The sequence below is a fragment of the Chrysemys picta genome, chromosome 9, assembly GCF_011386835.1.
Source record: "Chrysemys picta bellii isolate R12L10 chromosome 9, ASM1138683v2, whole genome shotgun sequence".
NCBI lineage: Eukaryota > Metazoa > Chordata > Testudines > Emydidae > Chrysemys > Chrysemys picta.
The window spans coordinates 36,407,400-36,433,767 of record NC_088799.1 but is presented as its reverse complement, the minus strand read 5'-3'; the positions used below and the strand labels follow the sequence as shown (position 1 = coordinate 36,433,767).

General features: G+C 46.3%; 1 protein-coding gene across 3 annotated transcripts in view; it reads right to left on the bottom strand.

The window, feature by feature from the left end:
* The window catches only part of DOCK10 (dedicator of cytokinesis 10), a 226,103-nt gene extending 220,480 nt beyond the window's left edge, over nt 1–5,623 (bottom strand). For all 3 annotated transcript variants that reach the window (XM_065558013.1, XM_008165874.4, XM_065558014.1), the window contains exon 1: nt 5,404–5,623. In XM_065558013.1, coding sequence (XP_065414085.1) covers nt 5,404–5,517 — 114 coding nt within the window. In that variant the 5' untranslated portion in view covers nt 5,518–5,623. The remainder of the gene's footprint in view (nt 1–5,403) is intronic.
* Between the last annotated feature and the right edge of the window lie 20,745 nt (nt 5,624–26,368).

Here is a 26,368-nt window from a genome sequence, read left to right as displayed (position 1 = left end):
ACAGAACAAAGCTCTCAGAAATTGCGTACAAAAGTTCCTGACTGCTGTTCAAGTATAACCTTTTAAAGGGATATCGTTAACTTTAATACAGGATTTTTATTTTATTGCTTACTTAGATCACTAATACACTTTTATGTTACTAAAGCTGAAAGAATTTTTTAAATCTAAATTTGCTTGCCACTGTTTATGCATCAGGTTTACTGTTTTGTATTTTATTCAACTTCTTCAGTTAAACTAAACTGCTCCGTTTCATTTTTGCTGCTTCTTCAGTTTCAGATTCTGGTTCTCATGTATTAACACAGTAGTGTTTTGTTTGATAGAAAGTATTTCTAAAATACTGTCAGTTTTAATAATCTAAGATGTAAATAGAAAATGTTATAAATTAGACCTTGTTTACAGTACACAGTTTGTAACTCCCCTGTAATGCCAACATAATAAAACCACCTCAGTAAGAGGCATAGGGCTAATGTCGGTGTAGTTAAGGCAATGCAGTGTCTGTGTAGACACTGCATTCCTTACCTTGGCTGTTGGCTGTCATTCTTGTCAATTTCAGGGCTCTGCTGGAGCTGTGCAATTGACAAGAAAGCCAGCTCCTGGCTCCCCAGCCGGGCTACTGCCAGGTCTCCACTCCAATTCGGGCTGCCACCCGCTGGGAACCCTGCTGTCTCCCCCACCTGGAGGTCTGGGGTCCTGGCTCCCCACCAGGAGCACAGCAGCTGACTAGACTCCAGGTGCGGATCTTTCCCCTGGAGGTAAGAAGCCTGGGCCGCTGCCCCCCTGCTCCTGGCTGGGAGCGGGAAAGCGAGAAGCCCTGGGGGACAGCTCGGTTCCCAGTAGGGAGCTGAATGGAGCTGAGAGCCCTGGCTCTCAGTCTCCCACACTGCCCCTCTTCAGTTGATAGAAGCGCTCCTGGTGAGAACGCGCACTGCCAATAAAAGGAGGGTAGAGTGGACATCAGCCACCACAGTAATTAAAGTTGTGGCTGTAAATCGACCTAACATAGGTCGACTTAAGGTTGTAGTGTAGACATAGCCTTAGTTTGCTTACAGTATCTGATTTTAAATTGACCCCCTTTATATCTAAATTATATATATATATATATATATATATATATATATATATATATATATATGATAAGATAATTATATCTAAAAATGAAAAAGCTAAGACCATACAGTTGAGCAATGTTCTACTTGAAGAAGTGACCACATTTCTTTAGTGCATGTGACAGTATTTATTTAGACAGTATTTGGTCCTGCCACGCGGGCAGGGGACTGGACTCGATGACCTCTCAAGGTCCCTTCCAGTCCTAGAATCTATGAATCTATGTGTAAGCACGCTTTGTGCTACCTATAAAGTTCTTCAGCTCTAAATGTTTGCAGATTCAACACATGTGAAAACTGCATGCATGGAGATTTGGCATTTCCAAATGGTCCAAATTCTAGTCCCCAGCTCTCGGCAGTGCAGAGCCGGCTGCAGAAAAAAAGTCTGCCCAGGCTATGGAGACTCCTTTAGTTCTTGAAAGGATGGTTTGCCGAGTGGAACGGTCTTCGGAAGGCAGCACAGCACTTATGCAACCCACCTCACTCATGACTCAGTGTCATAGGTTATGAATCATTTCCCCTAGACCCTGGAGGATGACTAGGCTCTGCAAATTCAGAAAGCAATGAGGTAGGGAAAAGGGTGAATTGTATTTGGCTTTTAGATAGCTAGGAAGACTGAACTGGCTGTTCGTAGACAGCTCCATTTCCAGGGCTGTACATCAGGAATGGAGTACAGGGCCCATTAAACCAAAGAAACTGCCCATCAGCCCGTGGGGACATAGCTACTTCAGTTATTTCCTATTCTAAGTATAGGGGGAAGCTGCAGTGACTTAGGCCCCAACGTGTGGTAACCGATGACAAATGCTAGCTTTTTGGTGGCAATTGCTGTTGATTTTCCTTGTTCTCTCAAACTCTTTACCCTACTTGAGTCAGATATCTTCTCCCAGAACATGGAAAGGGAAATATTTACCTGTATGAATTTGATCAGTCATATATATTATCCTCTGCTTATTCATCCAAGAGGGAGCCATTTATCCCCTTTAATGGATTATTTAAAAATATATAAATGAACATATAAATCAAAGAGGATTCATAATGTTGAAAATGCTGCTAACATATCTTGTCTCATTCTAAAAGGTAGATTGATAGTTCTCTGTGAACTTCAGCAATTCTAATTATGTTCTTTCCTTCTTAGACAGCATGGACCTCATTCTCTATTGTCCTGCACTTTGCACCAGTGCAAAGAGGATGTAAATGCTACCAGGTCATTACAAAGCATTTTACACCGCCTTTGCTCCAGTATAATAACTATGTAAGATGCAGGGAAATGATGAATCAGGCCTTATAATTATGATTTTCAAGAATGTATTAACATGAGGGAAAGAGTCTCTGTGTAAGTGTTGTGTCTTTGGCCTTTTCACCCAGGGGATTTCCTGTGGAAATAACCAGGAACTTACAAGCATTTCAATAAAAAAATAACCATGAAGAAAATATTAAAAATATCCTGTGAAGTATCTAAAATCACATGGGAATAAGAACTGCTTACTCAGAATATTTTTAAATCCATACTAGGACTATCTTATAGGGATACTAAGAGGATTCCATACTTAACCTTTGGGGCCCTGTGTGGCAAATGAAAATCAGTCTAGGTTCAAGTTAAAATATACAGCTTGACCATCAAAAAGACAAATTAAAAGTTTAATTTAAAAACTTCCTGCTGTACTTACTGTACATTGGTGCTAAAAACCATGCAGGCTAACACCTTTAAAGTGGCATTCATTAGAGATATCTTTATGCTGTATGGAGTGAGTTATACGTGGATGTTTTATACACTCCAAAAGGTATTTTTACCTTGCAATTTGTCCATTCCTTTACCCTGATCCCGCAAAGACTTGTCTACACTTACCGGGGGTTCAATGTGCAAAAAAAACAACAACACTAAATTGACCACAGACCGCTCTTCCGTTGACACCTGCACTCCACCTGAATGAGAAGCGTAAGAGGAGTCGACAGGAAAGCATCTCCAATCGACATCATGTAATGTGGACCCCACGGTAAGTAGATCTAAGTACGTCGACTTCAGCTACGTTATTCACGTAGCTGAAATTGCATAACTTAGATCGATCTCTCCCCATAGGGTAGACAAGGCCTTAGGCATACTTGTTTAATTTTACAGACTCTGAATACCCCACATGAATGGGACTACTCACAGTGAGTTAAATTAAGCATGTGCTTAAGTCTTTACAAGATTGGGGCCCTTGTTTTCTGGACTGTAAGATCAAACAGACACACAAAAATTGTTGAAAAACTTTCTTCTCCACCTAAATCATGGATACTGGTCCACAAACTTGCCATGTGTGACTCATTTGGAAGGAGAATCCCTCCAGGCAGTTTTTAGAGTATCTCATTTTTTGTGAAAAGGTGCATATGCAGCGTGATTTTGTAAAGTGCTTTCAAAGTGATTTTGAAACTTAAAATCTCATTCATTAAAATTGTTAAGTACCAAAACAGTCCTAGGTCTATAAACCATACCACAACGTCATCTGAACTGCTGGGACATCTAGATACAGTTTATACAAGTACATAAGTCACACACATTTTAGATTAGACACAGAACTATGCAATTAAAATATCTGTATATCATATAACGCTACACATATTATAAAAGATGGATGAAATCTCCATATAGAAGAGGTCACTATGGAGTATATGCTGGTACATAGAGCTATACAATGGAGATCTCTAAATTGGTCAATATAGTGGTATTTCTATACAGTATATACTAGTACATATTAACTGATACATTGCGCGCTATACTCTAGAGACCTCTTTGCCCCACTGTAACATGCCAACCTCTCCATATGGAGAACTGTACACTATAGATCTCTCTGTACCCTTGAACTTCTCCATATCAAAGGTACATTATAGACCGCTCACTACCCTAGAGTCTCCATACCTAACTGCACACTGTACGCCTCTCTATATCCTCTAGAATTCTGTAAAACCCTACTGTACACTACAGAGGGCTCTAGGGCAGTGGTTGTCAAACTGCGGGTCATGACCCAATACTGGGTCACAGAATGTAAGCCACTGGGTCGAGGTGGCTCTGGTCAGCACCGCCCACCGGGCCATTAAAAGTCCCGTCAGCGGTGCTGCCCAGCTAAGACAGGCTAGTCTCTATCTATTCTGAAACCGCACTGAGCCCCGGAAGTGACCAGCAGCAGGTCCAGCTCTTAGGTGGGGGATGGTGGGGTGGGGAGCATGGGGCTCTGCATGCTGCCCCCACCCCGAACACTAGCTTTGCATTCCCATTGGCCAGCACTGGGGATGGGGAGGGAGCGGTGCCTGCGGGCAAGAGCCGCATGGAGCCGCTTGCGTACCTCCGCCTAGGAGCTGGACCTGCTCCTGGCCACTTCCGGGGCGCAGCGCAGTCCATGATGCCAGGACAGGTAGGAAGCCTGCCTTAGCACCCCCGCTGCACCGCTGACCAGGAGCCGCCTGAGGTAACCCCGTGCCCCAAGCCCCCCCATACCTGAGCCCCTTCCTGCACCCTAAACCCCTCATCCCTGGCCCCACCCCAGAGCCTGCACCCAAAGCCCAGAGACCTGACCCCCTCCTGCATCCCAACCCCCTGCTCAAGCCCAGAGCCCCCCCATACCGGAGCCTCTTCCTGCACCCCAAACCCCTCATCCCTGGCCCCACCCCAGAGCCTGCACCCCCAGCCCAGAGCCCTGCACCCCTCCTGTACCCCAACCACCTGCCCCAGCCCTGAACCCCCCCAAACCTGGAGCCCCTTCCTGCACCCTAAACCCCTCATCCCAGCCCCACCCCAGAGCCTGCACCCCAAGCCCAGAGCTTTGAGCCCCTCCTGCACTCAACCCTCTGCCCCCCAGCCCTGAGCCCCCTCCTACTTCCCAAACCCTCATCCCCGGCTCCACCCCAGCACCTGCACCCAGAGCCCTGACCCCCTCCCACACCCCAACCCTCTGCCCCAGCCCAGAGCTCCCTCCAACATCCTGAACCTCTCATTCCCAGCCCCACCCCACAGCCCTCACCCCAACCCTCTGCCCCACCCTGAGCCCCTCCCACACCCCAAACCCCTCATCCCCAGCTCCCTTGGGTTGGTGGCATCAACAATTTTCTTCAACTGGGTCCCGAGGAAAAAAGTTTGAAAACCAGGGAGCTAGGGCACAGAGATCTAGCCCCTTCGGCACACCGCGGAGCGCTCTCTCCCAGCTCCATGCCCGGGGCGCTCAGCCCGAAGGCTGGGGAGCCGCCGGGCAGCTCGGTCTCCCTCCCGCGCGGCTCGGCGCAGTCCCCGGCACGTTCCCGACCCCGCGGAGAAGACGCCCGGACTCACGCGCAGCTGGTGGTGGTGGGCGGCGGCTGCCGAGGCGGCGCTCTGGCGGAGCTCAGCCGCCAAGCCCGGTCTCAGCCGGCTCCGGGTGAAGCGGCGGCTCCGCTCCCCTGCCATGTGCCTGGCGAGCCCCGCGCCGAGTGCCCGCAGCGCCGGCTCCCCTGCAGCCCGTCGGGCGCTGCCCCGGCCAAGGCGCCTTCAGGAAGCGGAACTCGGGGCTTTTTTTCCTCCCTCCCTCGAAGGCGTGTTCCCCCCGCACGCGCCTGCTGGGCTAGCGGAGCAGTGGCGGCCGCCGAGCGGGGCCCGGGGCTGGGCTCGCCTGTCCGGACACCTGTGGCCGGCGAGCCTGAGCCAGAAAAAGTTGGGTTCAGCTCTCCACAGGCGCGTGACAAACGTGCCCCCCAGCGCCCCCACCAAGCCAAGGCGGGAGGGGGGCAGCAGGGCTGGGGAGTGTCGGCCCTAGGTCTGAGCACAGCCTCACGCCCTGGGGACCAGCTCAGATGCTTTGCACTAGGCCCAGGCGCGGGTTCCAGTTCATGTGCTTTGCTAGAGTCCTATGGGTCAACCAGCAACATGGGACTTGAAGTGCCTCATATATTGCACTAGCACAGTGGTTTCAACCTTTTTACATTTGCAGACCCCTAAAATATGTCAAATGGAGGTGTGCACCCCTTTGGAAATTAAATCTGTGGTCCACGGACCCCTACCATAGAAGTCTTAGACTGAAAATTGACAGCCAAAGTCAACTGTACATGTTGCCACAAGCTCAGCATGGCATTTGACAGGGCACTAAACTGTGGGCTTCTGTGGTAATGCCAACACTTCTGGATTTTGACCTGTAGGTAGGGGGTCGTCACCTACTCTTGATCAGAAACTTTATTTCCATAGTCACTTTTGGCAGACCCCTTAGACATAGTCTGTGGACCCCATAAGAGTCTGGAGACCACAGGTTGAAAACCATTGCACTAGAGTTTCTGAGGTAGCCACTGGACCAAAGTTTTTAGACTCCAACAAGGCATCCAAGAGCATTTACTTTGGACCTTTCAAAAGTAATTAAGGGATTTCAGTGCCCAAATTCTACTGAATTTCAATTAGATTATGGGGACTATCTTTCGTCAGCCCCTTTGAAAATCCCAGCCTTAATGGAGTTTTTCCAGTAAGATGAACAAAAATTTCCCAACTGTTTGTTTATTTTAAATCGTATGAATAGTAGAAACATAGCTGGTAGGTTTTCATTGCCTGGCTATTTTCCTTTCAACTTCTGCCTTCAGGAACAACACATGAAGACCTCAGTCCCAGCTTCTTGTGCTTTTTTGTGCCACAGCTTATGGAAAATTTGACCTATATCTCATCAATTAGTTAATGTCTGTGATCTGGTCTGAATACTTATAGCACTGCACATCTGCTGAGTCTTAGTGTGGCACATATACTAGTTGCTCCTGAGATATAATTATTTGTGCAAGGCCTTACCTGTCACACTCATCTACCAGATTGGTCAGTAGAGGGCGCTAGTTAAGACAGTTAAGCCCAAAGCAGTATGTGAAGAATTACAAAGGGATCTCACAAAACTGGGTGAGTGGGCAACAAAATGGCAGATGAAATTCAATATTGATAAATTTAAAGTAATAATGCACATTGGAAAACATAATCCCAACTATACATACAAAATGATGGGGTCTAACTTAGTGCTGAAACAAGGTGCTGTGTGAGAAGTATCTAATTACTTCTAGCTGATCCAAGAAGACAATAAGTTTTGCCTACCTTGTTTTAAGTCAGTGCCATCATCTGGCTCTGAAAGCACTTTTGTCAGTTTTTCTTATCCACTCTTGTATGGCATCTACAGCTTCTGAACTTCATATTTTTTTGTAGCTGATCACCGAGACTCCAGAGCTACCAGCATCTAGCCACAATAAATAATTTAGCCAACACTTCCTAACACTTACTTGCTTGGCAACTAATCTTTCAATTCGGAATTAATGGGAAGATTTTGAAAACCACCAAAGGAAGTAGCTTGCAGTGTGTTTCATTTCATGTTGGCTGAGTGAGGATTTTGTTATACTTTCCCTCAGTTAATGATTTTGTTTTACAATATATTCATTGTGGGAAGCTATATTAATGCAAGGCTACAGTTAAGAATTTAAGCAGACAAAAATTAAGACATACAGAATTATAAGTTCTTACATCAAGCAGAATTATTATATTTTGTATTACTGGGAATGCTATTTAATGCCTCAATAAAGAGGTGCAACATGGACAAGTTACACTTACTGTGTGACCCCTATGTTTGAATTTCATCACGAGCACTTAAGTTCCTATCCATATTATATTATCATAGTTTTGTTGCATTTGGGTGTCTTTGGATTGTTTGGAAAAGAAAAAAAAAGAGTGGGAATTATCACATAGACACGTATGACTGACCATCAGTGTAACACAAGATTGAAATAATGTGAAAAACCCTCCAGTTTACCCCTATATAATACCAATTACACCAGTAGTGTTGCACATGTTTAATTGAGGGAAGAATTTGGTCTGATGAGCAGCTTCAAAGGTACAGGAGTTAACTGCATACTCTACTCCTGAGGGCATGCTGTGCCAAAAAATTAAAAATTCTGCACACAATATTTTAAAATTCTGCACATTTTATTTGTCAAATAAATGTGAAGGCTCCAGTGTGGCATTGGGGAGCACAGGCCACTGGCTGCACAGAGGTGGAAGATCACTATGCAGCTCCCCGCCTCTCCCCCCCTAACCCCCAGGGGACAGACTCAGCAGTGAGGCTGCACCCAACCCTGACACAGCGCAAGGACTGGGCCTGCCCCAGAAACACCCCAGGGCCGGCTTTAGGCCGATTCAGCCGATTCGGCTGAATCGGGCCCCATGCTAAGAGGGCCCCGCGCCGCAGCTCTCCACCCTGCCCCCAGCTCACTTCTCCCTCCTCCCCTCTCCTGAACACTCTGCCCCCTGCTCCTCCCCCTCCCCTGCTTCCCGCGAATCAGAGGTTCGCGGGAAGTCTGAAAAGAAGCAGGGGCGGGCAGGCGGGCAGGCAGCACCAGGTAAGCTGGGGTGGCGGGGGGCGCGAGAAGGGCTCTGGGGAGGCGCAGCGCGGCCAAGTCCAGCCCCGGCCAAGCAGCTCACTCTGGCCCGGTTCTGTCCGAGTGCGCCGGCCCGGCCCTGGCTGAGCACCCCTGGCCTCAGCGGCTCTGACCCGGCTCGGCCCGGCCCTCGCGGCGCGGCTCGGCTCGGCCTGGCCCGGCCCCCGCGGCCCGGCCTGGCTCGGCCCGGCCTGGCCCACGCGGCTTGGCTCTGGCCTGGCCCCCGTGGCCAGGCCTGGCCCCCCGGCCGAGCACCCCCGGCCTCAGCGGCTCCAACCCGGCCCGGCCCCCGCAGCACGGCTCGGCTCCGGCCCAGCACGGCCCCCGCGGCCAGGCCTGGCCCCCTAGCTGAGCACCCCCGGCCTCAGCGGCTCTGACCTGGCTCGGCTCCGGCCTGGCCCGGCCCCCTCGGCGCAGCTCGGCCCGGCCCGGCCCCCGTGGCGCGGCTCGGCTCCGGCCCCCGCAGCTTGGCTCGGCTTGGCTCGGCTCTGGCTCAGCTCGGGCCCGGCCCCCACAGCTCTGCTCCGGGCTGGACCCAAGCCCCGTGACCCTGGCCGGAGCTCCCGGCAAGCCCCGCCCCCAGGAATCGGGCCCCGCTCTTGCTAAAGCCGGCCCTGCCTGCCCCTCCATGTGGGAAGGCAGGATCCAAGTTTGGAGGGGCTTAGTGTGGGGGAATCCAGGTGTGGGTTGAGAGGGTTCTGTGTGCAGCAATCTGGGTGTTGGCAGCTCAGTGGGGGATCCAGATGCGAGGGGGGGGGTCTGGATGGCACAGGGGCTTGTTGGGGGTTCTGGGTGCAATGGTAATGGGACTCTGCAGGGGGTCCAGGTGAAGGTGGTTGGGGCTCCACATGGGGGTCTGGGTGTGGGGGGGATAGAGCTTGGCAGGGTGGTTGGGGGAGGGGGGCTCAGAGGGGGGGGGGTCCAGATGCTGGGGGAGTGGGACTCTGAGGTGGTGATACAGGTGCAGCTGGTTGGGACTCGGTGGGGTGGGGATCCAGGTGTGGGTAGCTTGTCAGAGTGGTCCAGGTGCAGGGGGTGTGGGGATCATTGGGGGGGAGGTGAGGCTAGGCGGAAGGGTCTGGCATGAGGGGGTCTGGATGCACAGACGGGGTGGGGGAGGGGTTACAGAGCTTCCTGCAGCCGGGGATGCAGCTGGGGGTGGGTCTGACCCGGCCCCAGATGCTGTGCAAGGGAAGAGGAAGTCCCATCCTTCCAAGCCCCAGCCAGAACTAGCAGCTGAGCCCAGCACAGGCTAGGGTTGCATGACAGCTCTTGTGGCTTCCCTTTGCTTCCCTATCAGAAAGTCATTTTTTTGCGGGGAATCAAAGCAATCTGTGGGGGACATAAATTTTTGCACATGTAGTGGCGCGCAGAATTTCCCCAGGAGTAATACTCAGGAGGTCAATAGTCCATCACTTTGCATTCAGCACACGTTGGGCTAGATTTTTTTTAAAGGAAATTTAAATGTTGCAGAAATTGCTGGTTTACATCCTCACATCATCAAGGAAAGTTTTCTATTGGCTTTGGAGTTTTTTGAGCATTGGAGTTCCATGTGCAGTATGGGGCAGATCCTCAGCTGGTGTCAATCAGCGTAGTTCTACTAAAGTAAATAGAACTACACCAGGGATCAGCAACCTTTGGCACGTGGCTCGCCAGGGTAAGCACCGATTTGTTTACCTGCCGCAGGTTTGGCCGATCGCGATTCCCACTGGCCGTGGTTCGCCGCTCCAGGCCAATGGGGGCGACAGGAAGCGGTGGCCAGCACATCCCTCGGCCCGCACCGCTTCCCGCTGCCCCCATTGGCATGTAGCGGCCAACTGTGACCAGTGGGAGCCGCGATCGGCCGAACCTGTGGACGCGGCAGGTAAACAAACCAGCCCAGCCTGCCAGGTGCTTACCCTGGAGGGCACGGGCCAAAGGTTGCCGATCTCTGAACTACACCAACTGAGAACCTGGACATTTATTTTTGTGACTAATCCACAGGCATGCCTCAAACATGATTTTCTGACATTTGTCATTTTGGTATTTCTAATACAATTTTTTCTGGTATATCAAAGGCATTTGTCTGAAACAATGTGATAAAATTAACATTTTGAAAACAAGTAAGTTACTTATCCATGTGTAAAAATGTAAAAAACAGGATTTCTCTCCCTGCTCTACACATACTCTAATGATTGAAATATGACTTTGCATAGTTTTACCACATTGAAGCTGTGAAGAGGTAGGAGAAATTTCAGCTAAGAGGGTAAGCAAATGCTAAAGTTGTTATAAACCAGTTTCCAGATGTTTAAAACTATAGAGTCATTAGTGCAGCATTAACATTTCAAGAAGCTCTGGCTGACTTTGCAGCAGAGACTAGTGCCCCCAAGATGTAGGGAGCAATGGCCTTTCATTATTTTTTCAATCTAGAAGATGTTTCTCATTATACATCAGACCTTGCCTTGTGATATCTAGGGGCCCCAGAATTTCTGCAACCCTGGACTCATAGACTCATAGACTTTAAGGTCAGAAGGGACCATTATGATCATCTAATCTGACCTCCTGCACAATGCAGGCCACAGAATCTTACCCACCCACTCCTGTAACAAACCCCTAACCTATGCCTGCGTTATTGAAATCCTCAAATTGTGGTTTAAAGACCTCAAGGTGCAGAGAATCCTCCAGCAAGTGACCCGTGCCCCATGCTGCAGAGGAAGGCGAAAAACCTCCAGGGCCTCTGCCAATCTGCCCTGGAGGAAAATTCCTTCCCAACCCCAAATATGGCGATCAGTTAAACCCTGAGCATGTGGGCAAGACTCATCAACCAACACCCATGAAAGAATTCTCTGTAGTAACTCAGATCCCATCACAGACCATTGGGCATATTTACCTGCTAATAAGCAAGGATCAATTAATTGCCAAAATTAGGCTATCCCATCATACCATCCCCTCCATAAACTTATCAAGCTTAGTCTTGAAGCCAGAAATGTCTTTTGCCCCCACTACTCCCCTTGGAAGGCTGTTCCAGAACTTCACTCCTCTAATGGTTAGAAACCTTCATCTAATTTCAAGTCTAAACTTCCTAATGTCCAGTTTATATTCATAAATTTAAATGTTGCAGTCTCTTAATCTTACTCAGCCAGAAGGCATTACATTTTGGTTGGGATGTCTTTCTTTTTGCTATTTTCATATCAAATAATTTTCAAGACACTAAAAGATGTCCTAGCTGTTAAAGTAGAGACCCTATTCTTCAAGTTGATGGATGCACTTGCCCTTGAACAGAGCTACAGGGGAACATTGGGGGTGGGGAGAAAGAAGTAGGGAGCTCAAGGATTGCAAATGATAAATATATTACCAAAATCAGGAAAGCGAAAAATATAATTTTTGCTATATTTGACTCTAGTTGGATGCAGACATCAAAGAAAATACCCATTGCCTCTGTCAGAAAGAATCATCACAAAAAGTCAAGTATTCAGCCATTCCATAGGCATATAAGCATCCTGGAAACTGAAGTTCACTAAGTAATAGGCATTGTCAAAATAAAAACCTAGGGGCAGTCCCTGCCATAGGTGCCAACTCCGTGGGTGCTCTGGGGCTGGAGCACCCACATGGAAAAATTGGTGGGTGCTCTGCACCCACCGGCAGCTCCCATCCCTGCCCCCCCTGCCCCAGCTCACCTCCGCCTCCACTCCGCCTCCTCCCCTGAGCGAGCCACTGCGTCCTGCTTGTCCCCCCTCCCTCCCAGCGCTTGCGCCGTGAAACGGCTGTTTTGCACAGCAAGCACTGGGAGGGTGGGGGAGGAGGAACACGGCGCGCTCGGGGAAGAGGCGGGGCTGGGGCAGGGATTTGGGGAGGGGTCCAATAGGGACAGGGAAGGGGCGGAGTTGGTGGGGGTAGGGGGGCGCGAGCACCCACCGGTGCCAACGAAAGTTGGCACCTGTGGTCCCTGCTTCATGATATTAATGCTACTCATAGACTCATTAGACTTTAAGGTCAGAAGGGACCATCATGACTATCTAGTCTGGCTTCCTACATATTGCAGGCCACAGAACCCCACCCAACCACTCCTGTAATAGACCCCTAACCTCTGGCTGAGTTACTGAGGACCTCAAATCTTGGTTTAAAGACTTCAAGTTACAGAGAATCCACCATTTACACTAGTTTAAACGTGCACATGCCCCGTGACCCAGGCTGCAGAGGAAGGCAAAAAACTCCCAGGGTCTCTGCCAATCTGACCCAGGGGCAAATTCCTTCCCAACCCCAAATATGGTGATCAGTTAAACCCTGAGCATGTGGGCAAGACCCACCAGCCAGACACCAGAGAAAGAATTCTCTGTCGTAACTCAGAGTCCTCCCAATCTAGTGTCCCATCATCGGCCATTGGAGAAATTTGTTGCTAGCAGTCACAGATTGGCTACATGCTATTCAGCCGCGGGTTATGGAGTACTGGCCTATGATCCACACCATTTCTATCTGAATAACTATATATGTGTAAGTCAGTGGTCAAATGAATAAGCTTAGCAGCATACATTTTTTCAGCCAGCAATTGTCTGAATAAAACTATTAGCAAACTTTGGGGAATCGTTAGCCAGCTGTTCCATGTATACTACCAAACTTTTTTTTTTCAAGATGTCAGAAATTAAGGAAATAGCCACCAATACACAAGGGAATAATGAACAAAATGAAAGAGGATAGCTGGGATTAAAATAAATATTTAAGATTTTGAATCACACTCATCCAAATGTTGTCTGCCATTAAAAAGTAACAAGTATCAGAGGGGAAGCTGTGTTAGTCTGTATCCACAAAAACAACGAGGAGTCCGGTGGCACCTTAAAAACTAACAGATTTATTTGGGCATAGGCTTTCATGGGTAAAAAAACCCACTTCTTCAGATGCATGGAGTGAAAATTTTAGCCACTAACTTCAAAAACAGACTTCAAAGAGAAACTGCAGAGCTACAATTCATTTGCAAATTTAACACCATTCATTTGGGCTTAAATAGGGACTGGGAGTGGCCACGGTATGGCAATGTTTTTATGGCTGACTTAGAACAACGCTTCCTCAGCTCTCGTCCCCTAGTACCCCTCCTCTACTTGCGCTACATTGATGACATCTTCATCATAGGCACCCACGGGAAGGAGGCCCTTGAAGAATTCCACCTGGATTTCAACAATTTCCACTGCACCATCAACCCCAGCGTGGACCAATCCACACAAGAGATCCACTTCCTGGACACTACAGTGCAAATAAGTGATGGTCACATAAACACCACCTACTGACCGCTATACGTACCTACATGCCTCCAGCTTCCATCCAGGACACACCACACAATCCATTGTCTACAGCCAAGCCATAAGATACAACCCACATTTGCTCCAATCCCTCACACAGAGACAAACACGTACAAGATCTTTATCAAGCATTCCTAAAACTACAATACCCACCTGGGGAAGTGAGGAAACAGATTAACAGAGCGAAATGGGTACCCAGAAGTCACCTACTACAGGACAGGCCCAACAAAGAAAATAACACAACACCACTGGCCATTACGTACAGCCCCAGCTAAAATCTCTCCAGCACATCATCAACAACCTATCCTGGAAAACGATCTCTCACTCTCACAGACCTTGGGAGGCAGGCCAGTCCTCACTTACAGACAGCCCCCCAACCTGAAGCAACTACTCACCAGCAACTACACACCACACCACAGAAACACTAACCTGGGATCCAATCCCTGTAACAAACCCCATTTCCTCCTCTGTCCTCATATCTACTTTAGAAACACCATCAGAGGATCCAACCACAATAGCCACATCATCAGGGGCTCATTCACCTGCACATCTACTAATGTGATATGTGCCAGCAATGCCCCTCTGCCATGAACATTGGCCAAACCGGACAGCCGCTATATAAAAGAATAAACGGACACAAATCAGACATCAGGAATGGTAACATACAAAAGCCAGTAGGAGAACACTTCAATCTCCCTGGACATTCAATAACAGGTTTAAAAGTAGCCATACTTCAACAACAAAAACTTCAAAAACTGACTTCAAAGAGAAACTGCAGAGCTACAATTCATTTGCAAATTTAACATCATTAATTTGGGCTTGAATAGGGATTGGGAGTGGCTACAAAAACAATTTTCCCTCTCTTGTTATTGACACCTCATCAATTATTGTAAGTGGACCACATCCACCCTGACTGAATTGGCCTTCAACACTGGTTCTCCACTTGTAAGGTAACTCCCTTCTCTTCATGTGTCAGTATATTTATACCTGCATCTGTAATTTTCACTCCATCTGAAGAACTGGGGTTTTTTTTACCCACAAAAGCTTATGCCCAAATAAATCTGTTAGTCTTTAAGGTTTCCTTAAAGACATGAGTTGGGACACTCTCCCCCTCCCAAGTGCTTAAGGGGTTGAAAAGATGCTTAAATTCTTCAGTTTAGCTAACGTAGCAGCAGAAAAGCCTGGTTTGAGAAGCACTGCCAAGGTAACAGTTTTATATTGTTGGGGTTACCCAGTGATCCTAAATAAACCATATACAATGTGATAAATTGAATATCTTCAGTTTTTTATGTGCAGTGGAGATTATTTTGCATTATATAAATGTAAATGAATTAGATGATAAAATCAGCTTGATAAGTATATATCCTTTGTGTTTGTCTCCGTGACTACATTTGAGGGTATATTCTGTAACTTGGGCATTGTGTTTCTGGGATATTAATATAATTTACAGAGGGTCTTTTAAAAAACACAAATTAGGTATTTAGGGCCTGATTCAAAGCCCACTGAAGTCAGTGGGAATCTTTCAATTGACTTCACTGGGCAAAGAATCAGGCCATAGCTAGTGTGTGATTTATGTGAAAACGTTACTTGGCTAGTCACAACAGTACGCATCATGGACACCATGAGATTTATTCTCTTTTCAGTATCAATTCATGCATAGGGCCTAATGTCCTCTGTGAGTAATTTTAATCAGAAGGCATGCACATACTTCAGAGGAACATTATTCCAGTTACCTACTGAAAGGAGCCATGCATTGAAAAGAAGTAAGGAAACATCACCAGAATGGTGACCCTACCACAGACAGAATTTAAACTAAGCAGCTTCCTCCTGAAAGCAGAAATTTGGGGGGAAAAAGTTCTATACATTAGCTCTTGCTAATGTTAACTCACTCCCCATGCTGTGTATTTTACTTTAGTAGGTACTTCAGGTAAGCATGAAGATTAACATTTGTTTATGTAGAAGTGATAGGTTCAGGCTTCAAATTTGGATATCAGGGCAGGAGAGGGGGGTTAAATTTGGGGTTACAAGGATATGGTCGATTTGTTAAAAAAAAAAAAATTAATGGAGATATCCCATCTCCTAGAACTGGAAGGGACCTTGAAAGGTCATTGAGTCTAGCCTGCTGCCTTTGCTAGCAGGACCAAGTACTTATTTTGCCCCAGATCCCCAGGTGGTCCCCTCAAGGATTAAACTCACAATTCTGGGGTTAGCAGGCCAATGCTCAAACCACTGAGCTATCCCTCCCCCCAAGTGGTTGAGGGGCCCAATTCTGCAAACATTTACTACTGTGTGTAGTGCTTTCTGCTGTAAATTATGCCATTTGACATTATTCTTGGTACTATTTTGCCCAATAAATAGTGTTTGAAAGATCTGGTTTGTATTTTCTATTTGGAGCCCACATTTGGATTTTGAATCTTTTCCCTCAAAGCGAAGGAGTGCTTAGACCTGGGGTTTTGGTTCAGTCCATCACTAATTAGAAGTAAAACCTTTAATGTGCAAATACTTTGTTTTATGCTTCATTTTGTTTGGATCTTCTGCATTATAAGATCTCACTTTGACACAGGGTTAATTAAACTCCAGCTCTGTTATGGCTGCTTATAACATGGCTTCTTCAGCCTCATGGCTTTTCAGACAGTGCATCTTGAGGTGTCTCTTCCAAACAGTTCCCCCCTAGGCAAGAGTATGCTCCCTGAAAGTGTCAGCTAGCACTTTTGTATTGTTACATGCCTAAAAAAGTAAAATCATGTAAATTAAATTTATTTTTAGCTACAGCATGAAGTAGGGTTGCCAGCCCTCCATGATTGTTCTGGAGTCTCCAGGAATCAAAGATTAATCTTTAATTAAAAAATATGCTATGTGATGAAACCTCCAGGAATACCTCCAACCAAAATTAGCAACCCTAGCATGAAGACAGCTTTCCGCCATAGCTGTATGGTAGATAAAATACAATAATACTTCCACTCTCTCAGAACTGAATCAAAGACTTCCCCCAGCACTCATTCCCCAAAGGTAAAGAGGGAAAGATAAATATCAAGTCAATTTATTTTTAGGTTATCAAACCTATCAAAACTACTGGTTTTCCCAGCTTTACTTGAAAGATGCCCAATTCACTGCTTTTTTCTCAGGTAGGGCTCTGACCTCAGTCAGTGGGGATTTAGGGGTGTTAATAGCCTTAGCATTCAAATGTTTAAAAGTAATCTATTTCCCTGAAATCTCTCATAATTTAGACTATCCAAATCCAGATTCATTAGCTTTTTTCCATTACATTTTAATAGTTTCAATGTATGACGCACTGTACCTCAAATACCACCCTGTAACCCCTATATTCATCATTTGTATATGGTTGTGATATTTCATACAAACCATGCCTTGTAAGGTACCATATGCAAGGTCATGATCTGCTGAAACCCATTGTTCTGTCAAAATATGTATATCATTAGTCTGTATGAAGTTATGAGATTTTGCGATATGGTTATTATTGAAATATGTTGTGAGTTTGGGAGATGCTGATTGCTAGCTCTCCAGTGACAACAAAGGTGGTGACCCACACCCCCAGACAGGTGTTAAGCGACTGTCAAAACCATTGACTAACTGGGGAATTGTATACAAGAGATTTACAATTCTGTAAGAGACAGTTGCGCAGGCACCATACAATAAAGATTACTTAATTCTGTGACTCAACAAGGCCCACCAGGACATGCCTGGGCCAGTATCTTCCCTGGGATATGAATTGAGAGTATAAAATAAGGGACAGTGACATCATGAGACCACCTCTCTCCTCTTCCACCTACTCTGAAAGCAACAAGAATGCTGGGAAGACAAAGACGTTGAACTGAGGAGACTGGTCCCAGGCTGAGAAGGAAATTTAGCCTGTGTATTAAGAACTGTGAGCTGCCTGTGACATCCAGGAGGGGTCAGAAAAGCTGTTTGATTTAACTCTTGCTCAGTCTGATAAAGTTTGGAATTTAGACTGTGATTTTACTTTTATTTCTTTTGTAACCATCTTTGTCCTATTTGCTTATCACTTAAAATCTATCTGTAGTTAATACATTTATTTTAATGTTTTATCCTTACCAGTGAGTTTATCTAAACTGCTTGGGAAATCTGCTCAGATTACAAAGGCTGGTGAATGTCCACTATCCTTTGACGAAGTGGTGAACTAATTAATGAGTTTGCATTGTTCAAGAGAAGGTCTTGAGCAGTGTAAAATGGTACATTTCTGGATGCAAGGCTGGGAGGATTTGCTGGTATCTCCCTCTGTATAGTTCATTAGTGGCTTGAAGAGCATTCATGTAATTTAGCTGGGTGTGTCTCTGCATGCTGGTGGCTGAGTGATAACAGCGCCTAAAGAGGTTTGCTGCTTGTCACTGATAAAGCATTGTGAGAGAGAGTCCAGGCTGGAGAGTTAAGGGGGCACAGTGGGCCCACAGTTCCATGTTGTACCCCAGGGGTCCCGTCACAACGCAAACAGACTTTTGAGGGGATTAAACACTCCACGGTAGTGTTTGCAACCCAAGCTTCGTAGCAATCTGAGAGTGCATAATAACTGGAAAGTGAAACTGACTAGTGTGGTTTCATCATCTGAGCTGCAAAAAGTAAACAAGAGAATACAAAATGTAAGTACGGCCATCTCATTGTCCCAGAGTGCCCCCTCAGCATTGTGGCATTTCTGCCTCATCTCATCCTCAGGACTCCTTTGGTCTGGTGTGGTGACTTGACCATCTGGCCAGGTCACACAATAGTCCACCCCTTCCAGGGTCTCAGCCTCCCATACCAAATGTCCCACAAAACTCGTCATCAATACAACATTTTTCCAACCTTCCAGGACTCCTCTTCATTCCTGTTTCTTTTAGAGTAGGGGGGTTCCTATACTTCTTCCCGGCCTCCCTCAGCAGAACTAATAAAAGACCCCAAACAGAACCAAATACCATGTAAGCATCTGCCCATCTCGGGCTTCAGCTTTTTTGTTCTGGGTACTCCCTTTCCAGAACACTAACCCACTGGGCTGCCTCCTGGGGTCTGACCCCTTTGTCAAGGCCCACCACAGAAGCTCAGTCCAGTCCTGTAGCTTTTCTTTCTATCTCCTGTCCCTAGCCCTTTGCCAGAGCTCTTATTGGCAGGTGATCCTGAGATCTACTCTCTGTAGACCTCCTCCCTCCTGGGTCTCTTCATTACCCTTCTGTGTGCCTTTTTTTTATAATGAAGACAACCCAGCTTCTCCTCAGTTGGGTCTGCTGATGAGTTATACCTTACACATTATCCAGGCACCACAAAGTGGGCTAACTGACCCCTCAGACTTCCTTTAGCCCTTTTGCTGCCAGTGTTGGGTGTATACCCTCCACCACAGTAGAGTTTAATATTCTTTCAGTTTTAGGACCCAATCCTGCACACAAATTGAACAACCCAGAGTCTCATGGAGTCCCACTGAGTTGAATGGAACTCCCAGTTGGCACTCCATACTGATATGCCTCTGTTTGCAAGGTCTGGGTTTGAATAATCTAAAATGTTATGATAGAACTAGAAAATGAATTTGACATGATTTTTAACTCAAGTGTCTCCATTTAATCTGGTTCATCACTTCATGATCTTGCAAAACCATATTATTCATTTCCTAGCTAGATACCATCATCCTGTCCTCTGTCATCTGATTTATTATATATTGTACCACTGCACAATCTATAAAGGTTATGTTCCCTACAGTACATTATACTCTGCCATTTTGTAGGCACTCTTTCTTTACATCAAGATTTACGTTGTTCTTGAACATAGGCATGAGCTATTACAGTAGAACTCATCCTCATGGTCACTGTGATTGTTCTCTCTATAACTGAGAATTGCAATTCATTTGGGTTTCCTTTCAAAACCTTGGTTTACCTTAGAGCAGGGGTTCCCAGACTGTGGTACATGAGACATATTCATACTGAGGGGGCAGTATGTGGGAGAAACTGTGTAATGGTGGATTTTATTTATTATTTTATTTATTGCATTTTCATAATAGGCAACTCAGACAAAGCTTTAAAACTCTGTGGGAATTTGTTATATAAAATACTGTAGTTAATCTACTTCGAGATGTAACAATGAGAATGCAGAGATGCTGACATACAGAGCCCTCACCTCCGATCACCATACAGCATGGATTCAGTTGCCCAGCAACTGTCCAGTCTAACTGAACTCAAAACTTAGTCAGGGAGGGTTTTTTGGTTGTATACATTTCGCTATAACTATATCTGTACATAATAGTGAAATATGGACAGATGGCTAAAGAGAGGTCCCAGGATATCAGAGACACAAGATGGGTGAAGTAATATCTTGTATTGCAGGGGTTCTCAACCTTTTTCTTTCTGAGATCTCCCCTCCATAAAAATTCCATGGCCTGTCTGCCACAACAACTGTTTTTCTGCATATAAAAGCCAGGGCCGGTGATAGGAGGTAGCAACCAGGGCAATTGCCCGGGACTCTATGCCACAGGGGACACTGTGAAGCTAAGTTGCTCAAGCTTCAGCTTCAGCCCCGGTGGCAGGGCTTGGAGCCCCGGGGCTTCAGCCCCAGGTGGTGGGGCTTCGGCTTTCTGCCCTGGGCCCCAACAAGTCTAATGCCAGCCCTACTTAGCGGACCCCCTGGAACCTGCTCACAGCCCCCCAGTGGGCCCCGGACCCCTGGTTGAGAACCACTGTTGTATTGGACCAACTTCTGTTGGTGAGCGAGACAAGCTTTTGAACTGAGGAAGAGCTCTTCCAACAGAAGTTGGTCCAATAAAAGATATCACCTCACCTACCTTGTCTCTCTAATATCCTGGGGACAACACGGCTACAACACGGCATACAACTGTCTATGAAACATTTTGTAAACTTAAACGTGCAGTACATAGGAAGTACAAGGTTCACGATGTGTTTAATTATTCTCACGAAGGCCAAGTCTACACAGTGTTCTTGTACCATTTATTTCTGTTAGGGGGTGACTTTTACCAACATACTTAAATCAGTGCAACCTCTAGTGTGGACATAGTTATATTGGTATACAGATGCCTTTTAGCAACACAGCTTATTACTGTAAATATACAGGAAAAACTTCTACTGATAAATACCTTTATATTGGTATAACTGTGTCCACACTAGGGATGCAGCGCTTTAACTATACTGGTTTCAAATCAACATAGTTGTACCAGCACAAAAACTGTGTACATATCATCGTTACTGAATGAGCTGCATTTTGGACCCCATAGCAGTCCCTCTCAAGAGATAGGTTTCACCACTGTCACCTCTCGTGGGTGGAAGCACATGGCTCCACCAATCTCAGACTGGCAGACTTCTAACTGTGTTTATACAACAGGACCAGCTATGTTTGGCACCTGTGAGCCCTCTTCCTCCAGAGGGCTGTGATGAGCTACTGATTAAATTCACTCAAAAACAGCTTCTTCAAAACAAAGCATTAACTCACTCAAAGCATTTATTCAGGGGGGCTGCCACATGCAAGCAGAGAAAAGAGATAAATCAACAAGAGGCCTATCTGCCTAGCTATTACCTAAACTTGATTCTTTTTGGGTAAGATCTACTCAGACCAGACCCCTGCTTCTGGTCTGGAAGAAACAGACAGGACCCACAGCATTCTCACAGTATCTTTGTCAGAGACTCATCTCCAGTCACTGCTGCCTGCTCATCCCTTTCCTCACTACAATGGAGTCTTTAATACTTCAGTGCTCCTTTGATCCTATGATCAGACTTGGGAAAAATTAACATGGTATCCTGGTTGGAACCAGGCAGGTGGGCATTCCCCAATTAATAGCTCTCCCACTGTTTCCTTAAGGACCTTTGGTTTTCTCTTTGGTGATATCTTATCTTTGAAATTGTTTAATTCCCCTCATTTTCCCCAATAGACTCATTGATCTAAATTCCATGTCATCAGGCAGAATAATATCAAACAGGTAAACTAAGGTGTATATAATATTCATAAAAATAATACAGATTACTCCCTCATGCTCCACAACCCCTCAGAGTCTTACTTAATTAACACAGAGTCTTACTGAAGTCAACGGAACTACATCTGGAGTAAAATACTATTCCGTTGTGAATAGGGGTTGCAGAATCTGGCTCTTAACAAGAGAAGCTTCCTTGATAAAAAGATACCATTGTATTGCACTGTTGTTAAGACCATTATTTTTAAAATTAATTGATTTCAGTGGAACTACTCATGTACATAAAGTTAAACACATGTGTAACTTTGTTGCAGGATCAGGGCCCAATATATAGCCAGCTGTCCGTCTCAAACATCAGTCATCTTATACAAACACACATATCCTTTATATAAAGGCTTATTACCATAAATAACATTGTGCTTGTATACTCCTTATTTAGACCAATATTCAACTCAATGGTGTTTTTTCTTAATTAAGGAGTGTAGGATATGGCCTTATATTAAATCATAGCATGTTGTCAAATTTCCAGTCTCTTTTGGAATGCGATATACAAGAAGCTCTAGGAGAAGAGTGTCTTGGAGGAAAAGACATTGAGTTAGCTCAGTAAAACATATTAGAATAGACAAGGCCCTAATCCTCCATATGGATGTGACTTCAATGGGACTACTCACAAGAATAAAGCTGGGCTCATATTAAAGTGCTTTCTAAGATTGGGGCATAAATCAGTCAAGTGGTCTGGAATGTGAAGCTCCTTACCACACTCTCCTCAGTCCCACCCACTTCTGAGCCTCAGGTATGCAATAAAGAAATCTAGAACTACAAGAAAGAGCAATTCATCCAAACCAGTAGCTTTAGGATGACTCTGCTTTGCATTGTTGATAGAGTGAAGCCCAGACTGTGTGACAGGGTCAGGAGACAAATCCTTCCTCTTCCTTCATTGAGTCAATAGCAGGCAACACTCTGGGAGGGGAAGAAATTATCTTTATTCCAGTGCAGAGCATGCACTCTTGTTACACCATAAACCAAACAAAGACACCAGGTGTTTGAAGATGAAGCCATAACTCAATAACTTGCCTTAGTTGTTCAGCTTCTAGGGTAATAATTGTATCTCTTAACGCAAAAGAAAGGCAAGGAAAGCAAGGTGTTAAAGTTAATAGGGCTTTGTATGGGGATCTCTCTGGGATTGGGGACAAGCCATGGGGTTGTGGCACAGGCCGTTCATGACTAGAGCCCTGCAAATCCGCAGGTATCCGCTTTATATCCGTGGACCATTTTTGCAGATAGCAACACAGATGTGGATACAAATTTTGTATCCATGCAGGGCTCTGACAGTAAGAGCTGGGCAGGCAGCTGTGAGGAACCATGGCACAGACCCTCCACTTGCCCTGGGCGGAGGACCTGGGGGGCAGGGACATGGACCGGGGGCTGCTCAGGCACCCCACCCAGGGCAGGTGGAGGGTCCGCTGCAGCTCCCCACAGCTGCCCACCCAGCTCTTACCGTGACCGGGCTGCGGCTCTGAGCCACCTCCCACCCCGCCAGAGCTGGGTTTGGGAGAGCCACGCTGTGGGGAGCCTGAGTCCCTCCATCTGCCCTGGGTGGGGGACCTGAACAGCCCCCGGCCCATGTCCCTTCCCCTTAGGCCCCCCGGCCAGGGCAGACGGAGGGACCCAAGCTCCCCACAACGCGTCTCTCCTGGACCGGGCTCCAGCAGGGGGTTGCCTGAGAGCTGCAGCCTAGCCAGGGTAAGTAGAGCCCTGCAAACCATGGATATCAGCAAAAATTGTCTGTGGATCACAGATGGATGCGGATACACATTTTTGTTTCTGCGTAGGGCTCTATTCATGGCTGCTATTTCAGTCTAGAAAACAGAGGCTGTAGCCCATGCACATGCACATCCCGTCCAGCTTCCTCTGGTGGTCTCGCTGAGCTACAATGCAACCACTGAAAGGTTAACATTTAGCAAGAGTAGCATCTGTGTGGCCCTATGTTTGTATAATGCTGTGTGACCATACAGAAAGGATGGCCCACTGGTTATGGTGCTGGCCTGGATCTCAGGAGACTTGGGTTTAAGTCCCTTCTCTATCATAAGTTTCCTGTAGACTTGCTGTACTTTATGTCTCATCTGTAAAATGGGAATAATAATAATACATCACAGGGGTGCCTTAAAAATTATGAGTGCTCAGATACTATGGTAATGATGGCCAGGTATGTACCTCAGATAGATACAGCTCTAAGTACATGTTTTTATTAACAAAATAAATAATAATTATGTGTAGCTGACACCCAATCCTGTCCAAATCTTAAGGACTGAAGGACTATTCAGATCCCAGTTCTGTCAGACCTGGGTCCAGTTGCTACCTCAGGCACAGGTTTCCTTTGTGATCTTGAGCAAGCCACTTATTCTATTCTGTGGCTCAATTCCCCCTTCTATAAATTGGCAATGGTACTACCGTACCTCCCAAGGTAATGTTTGTGAGGCACTCAGATACTATGGTGATGAGGGCCATGTGATAACAAACCTGCCTTTGACTTCAATAGTGCAAGAATAGGCCCCCCACATTTGCAACATTGCGTGGATGGATGCCATTCCAGAGATCTTCCTTGTGCCCCGAGGTAGCCCTGCAGGCACCCTACTCTCAGTTCCCAATTAGTTCTTTGAAATGACTTACTCTCAAGCCAGAACGTTACAAGAAGATTCCTCCTTTCTGGGATCTTATTTTATTTAGTCTTTTCGAAAAGATAAACTCTTTTAGCCTTCAGGCCTCGCCCTTCTTCATGATTCAGGAGTCCCACAGCCCTCCTTCTTAGAGCTATGTTGAGACCCAAAGCCGTTCTTGCAGCTAAGAGAGGGCAAGGACAACAGTTCTTCCTGTGCTGGCGTTTCCTTTTATGAGGGAGGAGACAACATATATGTTGCCCTCCTTCCCAGGGTTGTGTCAGTTTGGTGGGCGAGAGGGGAGCTTTGTCCCACCCTGCACTACAAGGTTCCTTGTCCCAGGCCTTTAAAGAAACAGTATCCTGGGTTTTCCCCACCACCAAGCACTATTCCCCCTAAATCATCTTCCCCTCCATCAACACCTGCCTCTACCCTTCCCTAGGCATTTGTCTGCTCTAAGAGTCTCAGAATCTTTAAAGCAGGGGTGGGCAAACTTTTTGGCCTGAGGGCCACATCGGAGTTGTGAAACGGTATGGAGGGCCAGGTAGGAAAGGCTGTGCCTCCCCAAAAAGCCTGCCCCCCCCCATCCGCCCGCTTCCTGCCCCCTGATTGCCCCCCTCAGAGCTCCCACCCATCCAACCCCCCTCCTCCTTGTCCCCTGACCGCCCCCTCCCGGGATCACCCCCTATCCAATCCCTCCCACCTGCTCCCTGTCCCCTGACTGCCCCCCAGAACCCCCTACCCCTTATCCAACCCCACCGCTCCCCGCCCCCTTTCTATGCCGCTCAGAGCAGCAGGACTGGCTTATTGGAAAGCCTGGGAGGTGGGCAGGCGCAAGCCACGCAGCCCAGCATGAGCGGGGCCAGAGTGCTCCCAGCGTGGCTGCGGGGGAGGAGGGACAGTAGGGGAGGGCCGGGGCCTAGCCTCCCCAGCCGGGAGCTCAGGGGCTGGGCAGGACGGTCCCGCGGGCTGAATGTGGCCCGCGGACTGTAGTTTGCCCACCTCTGCCCTAGTCCCTACTTCCCTTAAAAGGGACAGTCCTCTTGTTACAATCGGCTGTCATTTCTCTTTTAAAAAACTTTACTCTGTTGGTATATTGTGCAATTTTTAGAAACTCTTACAAAAATATTTGAAATGGAACCTGCAAGGAAAATAGTTAATAATTTTTTAATGTTCTTAAATTTACCTTGTTCATTGGGATGACTGACTGGAGGTGTATGTTGTTTCAAAACATTTTTCCTTTATTGCCCACATCCAAGATGTGTTGCTGAAAGAAAAATTGGAATGATTGTTGGATAAAATTTGGTTAATGAAGTAACTGTATTACACATAGACAGAACCTGTCTGACTCAGGGTTTTTTCTTCCTTATCACCTTTACAAACTTTCAATAGTATAAAATAACCCAACAAACCCTACACTCTCAGTTACCACATGGATGGAAAACTGTAAGAATCTAGACGGGAGGGGATGAGATTGGAGGAGATGAGAATGATTGGATAGATAGATTAGATCATTTTAATGTGACTTTAGCAACATGGATACCACCTTAAAGATTGATATAAAAGAAAAATGTTGGATTTTTGAGTCTATCAGTTTGCAAGTTCCACACACAATTGAACCTTATTAATGTGTACATTGCCAATTCAACAATAATTCACACAAAATACATTGGTTTTCCCCCACAACACAGACTTAGAAGCAAAGCACTTTAGTAAGGTCTTATATGACCAAAACCTTTACAAAATACATCTTGGAAATTCAGAGTTGGGCGATGAAAATGAATTATGGAAAAACATTCCTATGAAGAAAAAGTGGAAAGCCTAGGATTGTTTAGCTTATGGATGAGATGAATAATATGGGACATGAGAGAGGCAGAGAAAATAAATGGTATGGTGAAGATAGAGTAATCTTATTAACTCTTTTTTAAAAAATATAAGAACAAGGGGATATTCAGTGAAGGATTAAAAAAAAAGATTAACATTCATGTTGATTTTGGGAATAGCCATACATATACTAGATGGGATTTAAAACTTGCA